Genomic DNA, 10,429 nt, shown 5'->3' on the forward strand with positions numbered 1-10,429 from the left:
AGGGATTTCTTTAGGAAGAAGAAAAAAGATAAAAACATGAATAATAAGTCCTATCAGTAAAATACCTAACAATGATTGCTTTATTATTATTTTTAATCCTCACACCAGGACATTTTTCCATCTTTGTTCAGATAGAGTGGGAAGGAGAGAGAGAGAGAGAGAGAGACATCAATGTGAGAGAGACACATCGATTGGTTGCCTCCTGCACGACCCCACCCAGGGCTGGGGACGAACTACAACAGAGGTACGTGCCCTTGACTGGAATTGAACCCGAGACTCATCAGTCTGCGGGCTGATGCTCTAACCACTGAGCAAAACTGGCCAGGGCTCAATAATCACTTTAAATGTAAATGGATTAAATGCTACGATCAGACACAGGAGGCTGAATGGAGAAGAAAACAAGACCCATTTGGATGCTGTCCACGAGAGCCCACTTCAGACAGAAAGACACGCAGACTAGAAGCTTTAAGCAATGGAAAAATATATTTTATACTTACATCAAACAAACTGATTTTAAAACAACTGCTATAACAGGAAACAAAGAAGGACCCAGCAATTCCACTTCAAAACACTGATTCAAAAAATCATGCACACCGATGTTCATTGCAGCATTATTTACAACAGCCAAGATATTGAACCAACTTCAGTGTCCATCAATAAATGGATAAAGACAATGTGGTACATATATACAGTGGAATATTATGTAGCCATAAAAAAGTATGAAATCTTGCCATTTGCCACCTACATGGATGGTTCTAGAGGAAATTATGCTCAGTGAAGTCAGTCAGACAAAGACGAATACCGTATGATTTCACTTACATGTGGAATCGAAAACACACAAATAAAACGAACAAACAAAACAGAAAAAGCTCACAGATGCAGAATATTTTGATGACTGCCAGATGGGAGGGCGGTTGGGGAATGCATGAAAAAGGGGGAGGGATTAAGAAGTACAAATTGATCGTTAAAATATAGTCGTGGGCATATAAAGTACAGCTTAGGGAATATAGTTGATAATGTAATAATTATGTATGCTGTCAGATGGGACTAGATGTATTAGGGTCATCACTCTGTAAGTTATATAAATGTCAAGTCATTATGTTGTACGCCTGAAACTAATACATGTTAACTGTAATTGAAAAATAATTTTTGAAAAAGAAGCGAAGTGCCCTGGCCGGTTTGGCTCAGTAGTTAGAGCGTCAGCCTGCAGACTGAAAGGTTGTGGGTTCGATTCTCAGTCAAGGGCAAGTACCTGGGTTGCAGGTTCGATCCCTGGCCCAGTTGGGGTCATGCGGGAGGCAACTTATTGATGTATCTTTCTCACATAAATGTTTCTCTCTTCCTCCCTGCCTCACTTTCTCTGAAAAAAATCAGTGGAAAATATCCTCAGGTGAGGATTAACAGAAACTAAAAATAAAAAAGAAAGCAGTTTGGTTCACATCTTTTTTCTTTTTAAGTCTTTTTCTACCTTTTATTTACCTTAAAGACCTATAGATATTTCGTAAGCCTTGTGTTTGTCTCTCGCGTTTGGTGGGTATCCATCTGCATTTGGTTTTTGGTACAGCATGAGGTAGGGTTTTGTTTTCATATGGAGTGTTGCAGAATCGTAGGGATTGTCTGGTCATTAGAATCTAACGAGTCTGGATACCCAGGAGAATGTACCCTTCCACCTTCTTCAAGAATGCCTCTCCTTTAACAAATGCCTTTGCTTGTCTCCACAAACCTTGGAACCAGCTTGTTTGGTTCCACAAGGACGAGCATGTGCACACAAACACCACCTTGGGATTTTGCCCGGCCGGGTGGCTCAGTGGATGGAGGTCATCCCATGGACTGAGAGGTCCCAGTGTGATTCCCAGTCAGGGCATGTGTCGGGGTTGCGGACTCAATCCCCGGTGGGGGTGTGCAGGAGGCAGCCAATCAATGTTTCTCTTTCCCTTCCTCTCACTCTAAAAAATCAGTAAAAAATATTTTTTAAAAAATGTGGTTAATTATACAATTTATAGTGATGTTTTGTTCTTTTTATATGTTATGTGCTTTGCTAAAATTTTGCTTAGGAGTCTTATTTTTTGTTAATCCTCAACTGAGGATATTTCCATTGATTTTTAGAGAGAGTGTAAGGGCAGGAGGGGGAAAGAGAGAGAAACATCCACGTGAGAGAGATACATTGATAGGCTGCCTCCCACATGACCTTGAACGGGGCCAGGGGTCAAACCTGCATCCCAGGCACATGCACGAGACCCCTCAGTCCAGAGGCTGGCGCCCCAACTGCTGAGTCAAACTGGCCAGGGCAGGAATCTTTTTTTGTTTTTACTCAGAACCCAAGGACACACTTTGCTGGGGGCGGGGGGCGAGACAGACATAGATGTGAGAAACATATGTGCCCCCACTGGTAATCAAACCCGCAACCCAGGTATGTGCCCTGATCGGAAATGGAACCAGCAAGCTTTTGGTACACAGGGATGAAAGCTAATTGAACCACTCTGGCTGGGCAAGGAGTCTTCATAAATGTTTGTGAGTTTTTGGTAATGTTTTTGTTAGGTTCTGGTATCAAGAGTATGCCTGTTGGTGTGTCTCTTTCACATCAATGTTTCTCTCTCCCTCCCTCCCTCTCTCCCTCCCACTCTATCTGAAGATAGATGGAAAAGTGTCCTCAGGTGAGGATTGAAAAAAAGTTTTTCCCATAGTGTTTGAGCACTTTCTTTTCACTGGAAGAGGTGGAATCAAACTCTTATTATTTCTTCCTTAAATATTTTGTAGCATCACAAGTGAAACCATTTGGGCCCATGGTTGTCATTGTGGGACAATTTTAAATGATCTCAATTTCAGATTTTCTCTTTCTTTTGTCAGTTTTCATAAATTGTATTTTGTAAAAAAAAATTTATCTAAAATTTTCAAAAATTTTGGATGTAATTTTTTTGTAATATTCTTTTATTATCTTTTAAAATTTAGAGGATCTGAACGGTGCTCTTTTATTCCTGACGCATAGTATTTGTCTTCTCAATACATTCTATCAAGAGTTTATTAATTTGTTTGTTTTATAAACATTGCTTTATGACCCTTCCCATACTGGATGATTTTCCATTTCATTACTTTCTGGGCTTGATTATTTCCTTTTTTTAAAAATTTCTTTGGATACTTTGTTCTTTCTATAACTTCTTCCTGATAAGAAATGCTTACTTAAGTGTTGGCCTTTTTATCTAAAATATGTATTGAAGGCTATACACAGGGCTGGACAAAAGTAGGTCCGCAGTTCACATGGAAAATAGTGGAATAATTAATAAACAAAAATACAAGAGTAGGCTCTGTTCCGTGTGCTCACAGCTGTAAGCCTGCTGCAGCCCACCCTGTTTTCCTGTACACGTGGCTTCAGCTACGTCCACAAGCTGTGTGCAGTCCTTCCACTGAAATATTCTGTGACTGGTGTTAAGATTTCTCCTTTGACCCATGGAAATATTTTGGAAGAAAAACAATTCCCAAACGTGATTCTATTGGTTTATTTTGTATTGATTACTAGCAAAATGGCATTGTAGCCAAGATCATATAAAGTAGGATGTGATCCTTTAAAATTTGTTGCGATTGGCTTTTTATCCTTTGGAATTTGTTGTGTCTTTTTTTATTCACTTTTTTTTTTTATGCTTCTGTGTGAACTTGAAGATATCTTCTTAACTTGTTGGATTCAGTTGTTTTATATTCGCCATTAGGTCAATTGTGTCACTCAGATCATCTGTAACCTCACTGATTTTACTGTTTGGCTGTTCCATGAGAAGGGTATTGAAACTTAATTATAGATTTTTTGTTTCTTATTTATTTTGAGGCTATATTGTCAGGTGCTTTACATTTATTTATTTTGTTTTATTTTTATTTGCATCTGTCTTCAGAGTGGGAGGGATAGAGCGAGGGAGGAAGAGAGAGAGAGAGAGAGAGACATTGATGAGAGAGACACATTGAGTGGTTGCCACCCACACGACCCCATCCAGGCCAGGGACAAATTGCAGCCTAGGTACATGCCCTCAGTGGGAACTGAACCCAGGACTCTCTGGTCCGTGGGCTGACGCTCTAACCACTGAGCAACACCGGCCAGAGCAAGGTGCTTTACTATTTAGAATAGTTAATCTTCTTGGTAAATTGAGTTTTTCATTTTCAGGTGTCATTTATTATTTTTGATGTCTCTGGAAATACTTTTTTTTTTTTTTTACCTTAAAGTTTCCTTTGATATTTGTGTAACTTTTCTAGATCCTTTTGGTTAAAACTTAAACTACCTTTTTTCTGCCCTTTCATTTTTTTTAGTTTTTAATCCTCATCCGAGGACATTTTTCCTTTTTTTTTTTCAGATAGAATGGGAGGGGGAGAGAGAGAGAAACATCGACATGAAAGGTACACATTGAGTGGATGCCACCCACATGACCCCAACCGGGGCTGGGGACAAACATGCCCTTATTGGGATCCGAACCTGGGTCTCTCGGGACCGCAGGCCAACACTCTCACCGCTGAGCCAAACCAGCCAGGGCTGCCCTTTCATTTTTAATCTTCCTGTGTCTTTGTATTTAAGAAATAGTGTGGTTTTCTATTCATTCACACATTGTCTTTATCATTTAATTGGACTGACACTTGCGTTTAAACCTTTTCATTTTTCCACCTGATTCAGGTTTCTTTTTCTCTCCTCTCCTAGTGTATTTTGGGTTTTATTATTATTTTTTAATCATTCCATTCCCCCTCTGTTAGCTTGGAAGTTGCTGAGTCTGTTACTTTTCTTGTAGTGGTTGATCCTAGGGATGGCAGCAAGCAGTTGCCTGATGAAAACCCATATTGGTTAGTACTTCTGCTGTGTCCCGGACAGTGCAGACCTCTGAGCATGTTCACTAGCACTCCTGACTGCGTTGCTGTTGCTGCTGTGTGTCCTGCTGTTTCAAATTCCAGAAGACATCACTGTTAATGTCGTATGCGGTCAGTGTCCATTACCAGCCTGTTTACCTTCCCCACTGCCCGTCGCTGTGCCCTGCATCTGGGAGCTTGTATCTGGGGCCACAGGTTTTGTCCGAAGAGTGAAGAAGACCGTTTCACGGTCCCTCGGTGTAGGTTTGCTGCTGATTCCTTCCCAGTTACTGCTTGATGACATGTATAAAGTCACTCTTGAATTTGTGGCTTGATGTCTTTTCACAGTTTTGGAATTTATTTTTCCATTGATTTTTTTATAGATAGAATGGAAGGAGGGATGAAGGGAGGGAGGGGGGGAAAGAGAGAGAAAAAGGGAGAGCGAGAGAATTGATGGGAGAGGGACACATTGATTGGTTGCCTCCCACATGACCCCGACTGAGGTCAGGATTGAACCTGCAACCCAGATACGTGCCCTTGACCAGGAATTGAACCCGAGACCTTTCAGTGCTCAGGCCAGCGACTGAGCCAAGTGGCCGGGGCTTGTCCAGCTTTTCCTAGTTGACTGAGCCATTGGGCGGGCCCCAGCAGCATAGCCTGACACCACGCTCAGTGGAGGTCTGACCCTTTCATTCGGTCAAATACACATTTATATTTAGTTTTGTTCATCTGACAAGTGAAAATAGTTCGCTGCTGTGATTTGCATTTCCTTCATTGCTAGTAAGGTTGAACAACTTTTCATACACTTTTTTAGTATTTTTCCTTTTGTCGGGTTTTTGGTCCCTATTTTCTTGGGTTCTTTTCTTTTACATATTGATGTAGCACTTTCCACAGTTTTGATGTTGATCATCTCTTACACGTTGCAAATATGTTCTCCCCTTCTTTCCAGGTTTTTACATTTCATTATGACTCAATTATGCAAAAGATTTTAATTTTTAAGTATTCAAATCTTTTAGTCTTTTATAGCTTCTGGGTTTTATGACTTGCAGATTAGGACACTATAAATATTTTATACTTTGGGTTTTCTATTTATCTCGTAGTAATTATTTGACTATTTTTGTTACATGTTGTGAAATGCCTGACTTCTCGGCCACATGACTGGTGTAAGTGGAGGGGCTCCCGACCCCTTCGACCCGTGAGCTGGGCGGGTTTGCAGGCCTGAGAGCAGCGTAGGCCTGAGGCGACCCGCACGTGGGGCTCCCCGCCCCTTCCCGCCTGCCCTGCCTGGGGAAGGCAGAGTGTGGTGTCCCTCAGGGAGGGCTGGGTCTGCCGGCACACACACGCGGTCAGTGATAGCGTGTAAGTTCCTCTTTGTAACTAATTTATTTTTGTAAAAGTGAGAGCTATTCAATCTAAAAATATAAATGACAGGAAAGTTGAAAGAAGAAAAGGGAAAGAACGCCCCAGGTTCCATGCAGAGGTGAACGAACATCTTTTCAGATCACTGTCTGCTGACACCCCCAAGAGCACCCCGGCTCTACAAGTCAGGCCAGCAGGGCAGATGGCACGTGCCTGCCGCCTGCTGTGAGCACAGTCGCGGGGCGAAGCACCTGGGCTGGAGTCGCCCTGCTCTCTCCCAGCAGTGCACACGAACAGGCTGCTCTGTCCCCATTCCCTCGTCCGTCATGCTAGGTGTCTGCGCAGCACCGGGGATGGGAGGTGACGAGCACGTCCTGTTGCTCAGAACTGACCGAGCAGGTTTGGAGGGATGTCCGCTCTGTCCTACCCACGTGGCTGGCACCGCAGCGGCCGAGGCACTGACTGCTCCCTCCTCTGAGGCCGGGTGCAGCTGCTGCGGGACACAAACCCAGGGTTCGCATCAGGGTCCGCATGCAGGCCTCGGAGGAGCCCTAGGGCCTATGCGTCCTGACGCGCCCCAGCTGTGGCTGGGCCCAGACCTCGAGGGAGGAAGCGTGCCTGTTGTGGTGCCCAGTGTCCGAGCTGACCTCTGCTCCCCGCAGGTGCAGCAGTACCGGGTGGCCATGACCGCGAAGGACTGCTCCATCATGATTGCGCTGTCCCCGTGTCTGCAGGACGCCAGGTGAGCCGTGTGCTGCGTGTCTTTGTGGACTGACAAGTCCGGTGCCCACATTTAGAGATCACAGAAGGTTGTAATTCAGTCAAAAAAACGTTTATGGAGAATAATTCTAAAAGATTTTTCTTTTACGTTGAAGATTACTGTAATTTTCTAAGAAAAGACTGAGGACCTAGAAGCAGTTTGGATACTGTGGTCAGATTCCTCTTTCAGAGCCCCGAGGCCTGAGGAGTGTGGGTCCCATGGCGCCCTCTGCCCTGCGGGCGTGCCTGACTCCAGTCATTTGAAGGCTGTGACACAACAGGCACCGTGTGGCCCATCTGCAGATGGCTCCCTGGATGCCACGTTGTCCTCCTGTCTCCTTCTGTTTCTAGTTCAGGATGAAACTGATCATCTTCTGTTGCAAATCGATGGCATTGACCTCCAGGGTGCGGAACCCAGTGTCTGTGGAAGGTCCTCGCTCTCTGACATGTCCTGGGTCTCCCGGGTCGGGCTGCTGGCCACCTGGTCTGCCCCTGAACTGAAATGAACGTCCCCAGGCTCTGCTGCCCACAGGCACAGCGTCGTCTGTTTTCTGGCGGGAAACATGGAGGGAAGTTTCTAGGGTAAAACAAATGCCGAGAAAAGTGGTTCTGTTTGGTTGAGAACCCAGAGCCACCAGAGCGTAGCTACAAGGACTCATCTGCTGGATTACAGTAGTGATGCTGAATGAGGGAACCACACTGATGTTACGATCTCACCTGCCTGACGCAAGGGTGCAGTTGGGGTTCAGAAATGTGGGGGGCAGAGGACCCTGGCCTAGCACCCTCAGTGAAAACCCCCACACTGGGACAGGAGCCGGGCCGCATGTCCAGAAAGGTCTGAGACGTGGGCCCCAGTCTCCACCCCAGGGTGACGGAATGTTTAGGTGTCAGGAGCCCTAGGCTCATGGGGGGAGCTTCTGGTTGACAAACAGACACACTTTTTTTGGGGGGGCGGCCCTATGGCCATGCCCCTACCAGCTGGGCTCACATGGTCTTGTGGGGTGCCGGCTGGAGTGAGAAATGGGTGTCCTTTAAAACAGGCAGCCGTGTTGAGGGTGGAGACATTGACTGTCCCAAGCCCAGCTGCACCGAGCTCGGGTTTTAGGCCCTGAGGAGACTGAAGCAAGACCTTCACCTGCAGACACGCTCCCTGCGGATCAGGGGAGTGCCAGGAGCCCCGGGCCCGGGCCCCAGGTCCATTCTTCCTGTCGGCTGTGCTTGGAGCAGGGACCCCGCCACAGTCCAGGCCTGGAGTAGCTTCCTCTGCACAGGAACACAGTCAGCTTTCCTTCTCCCAGCCGAGCTTTTGAAATTGGCTATTATTTGTTTGACTTGTTTTGTTTAATGATTTCTAAATAGTAGTTAATAGGGAAGTCAGGAGTCCTGACTGCTTCCCTTCAGCCACACGGAGCTGGTCTCAGGCACGTCCCGGTCACCTGCACGCAGACCGTGACTGAGCACGTGCACAGCCTGCGGGTGCACAGCTGCCTCATTACGACAGGCAGGATTAGTCTGTGTTTTAAGGACAAGTAAATTGTTCATATATGGTTATAAGCATATGACTCTTCCAATGTTTAGAAAAGCCACAAAACTAAACCCTAGAAACAAAATACTGAACACTGTAGATACAATTTGAGAATGAAACACGAAACCAGCTGTGAGAGAGCAGAAAGGGGCCCAGGCCCCAGCAGACGGGAAGGCATGTGAGAGAAGTCCGTTCTCAACACTGTCCATCTGGCGGTTGGATGGGCAGATCTGGCTACTTTTTCTTAGGTTTTGTAATTGTTGGCCCAGGATACAGTGTCCTTTTCAGCATATCCCACTGTGGGGAATGTGGGGAATGTCACAAGTACACTGTGTAGCTGGCTTTCCATCCTTCTGCATGTAACCCTCTCACCTGTGTGCTGGTGGGTCTTGAGCAGAAGCCGCTAGTGCTGGTGCCCGGGGACAGATACGGGCTGTGTCCGGACACACAGAGGGCGCTCTTGGTGAGCGAGATTGAGGGGATGAGGAGTTGCTGAAATCACTGAAACTGCTTTTTCCCTTCCAGCTCTGATCAAAGGCCTGTGGTCCTGTCATCGAGATCCAGGTTTGCTTTCTCCGTGTCAGTGCTGGACCTTGACCTGAAGCCCTACGAGAGCATCCCGCACCAGTACAAGCTGGACGGCAAGATCGTCAACTACTATTCGAGGGCCGTGCACGCCAAAGACGCCGACATGGTGTCCACTCGGCTCAAGGAAAGCAAAGACTGTACATTAGTTCTCCATAAGGTCTAGCTGTCCCTGTGGTGTCTCTGGAACTCAAACACAGAATGTGAAGGTTGAACCATAGCGCTGTGTGTCGGGTGACTTCTGGCTGTGAATGTTACTGCTTTCTAACTACTGTTCGAGGGAGCTGCTCTTGGGACACAGAAAGGAGGGACGGTCTCCAGGACTCGGAATGCCGGGCGAGGCCTGTGGTGCTGTGTCCTGGGGCCTCTCTGGGCAGCTCTCCTTCCCGCCAAGGCCCTGTCTAATCTCTAAAGCAAAAGCCTTATTGTGGGACCCAGGTTTGGGTCTCCCACCAGACTCCTAACGCACGAAACTTGAACGGTCACATGTATCTCTTAAGGAAACAGGGTCCCACTGGCACCTCCCAGCTGAGTTACCTGGTCACTTTGAAGGCTGGCCCCACGCCAGCACAGGCTGGTGGCCCCCAGTGCAGGGATGGGTTGTGGGTGCTGGTGTTGGTCCTGAGAGGCCTGGACACAGGTCCCTACACAGGTGCAGGGTCAGCAGGGCCCACGGGACTCAGGTCGGGGCCACCACTCGCGAGCATCGACCTCCTTCCTTCCCTGAATGTTTCTATCTTGGATGTTGGGGGACACCAGGCGCCTTGCTCACCTGAAGCTGCTGCTGTGGGAGCTGAACTGAGCTGCTGCACCCGGGGTGGGGTCACGGGCAGCCCCGTGCTCATGGCACTTCGGGGGGTCTGGGGACCGCACCGGTTCTGCCAGAGCCAGAACTGTTCTCTGTCCTCCCTCGGGTCCACTGAGAGGTGTGCTCACAGCCTCCAGTGGGGGCTCCTGGTCGGGGCTCCCAGGGTTGCCCTGCGGGCACTCGGCTCCTGGCTGCACCTGGGGGCTTGGGCTCGTGCGCCTGCTGCTACGGACCTGTGGACCCCTGGCTTCGTTCTCACCCTAGAGCAGGTTGTATAGATGGGTTATTTATATTGCCATTTTGAGGGATTAATGAAGGCTTATTGTTATATAATATTATAATAGTGAAACTGTGGAATTATATGAAAAATAAGAATATTTTGCTGATTGTAAATTTTTGTGGGGAAATTTTGTGATAACTTGAGAATTACACTTGTTTGAATTAAGCCAGTTTACCTAGAGTTTATTCTTTAATTCTGTCCTGATACTTGCTTCTGTGCGCAGAGGGTCAGAAAGGCCCGGAAGACACGTGTCTCCTATGTCAGTGCTGGGGCCAGAGGCCTGGAGACTCCACCACAGGGG

At 46.9% G+C, this 10,429-nt stretch overlaps 1 protein-coding gene across 1 annotated transcript in view; it reads left to right on the forward strand.

The window, feature by feature from the left end:
- Positions 1-9,803, forward strand: part of IPPK (inositol-pentakisphosphate 2-kinase) — a 49,715-nt gene extending 39,912 nt beyond the window's left edge. The window contains exons 12-13 of the mRNA XM_036278496.1: positions 6,834-6,913; positions 8,981-9,803. Of these exons, the coding sequence (XP_036134389.1) occupies positions 6,834-6,913; positions 8,981-9,206 (306 nt within the window). The 3' untranslated portion in view covers positions 9,207-9,803. The remainder of the gene's footprint in view (positions 1-6,833; positions 6,914-8,980) is intronic.
- The last annotated feature ends 626 nt before the right edge of the window (positions 9,804-10,429 follow it).

The sequence above is a fragment of the Molossus molossus genome, unplaced genomic scaffold (assembly GCF_014108415.1).
Source record: "Molossus molossus isolate mMolMol1 unplaced genomic scaffold, mMolMol1.p scaffold_m16_p_29, whole genome shotgun sequence".
Classification (NCBI taxonomy): Eukaryota; Metazoa; Chordata; class Mammalia; order Chiroptera; family Molossidae; genus Molossus; species Molossus molossus.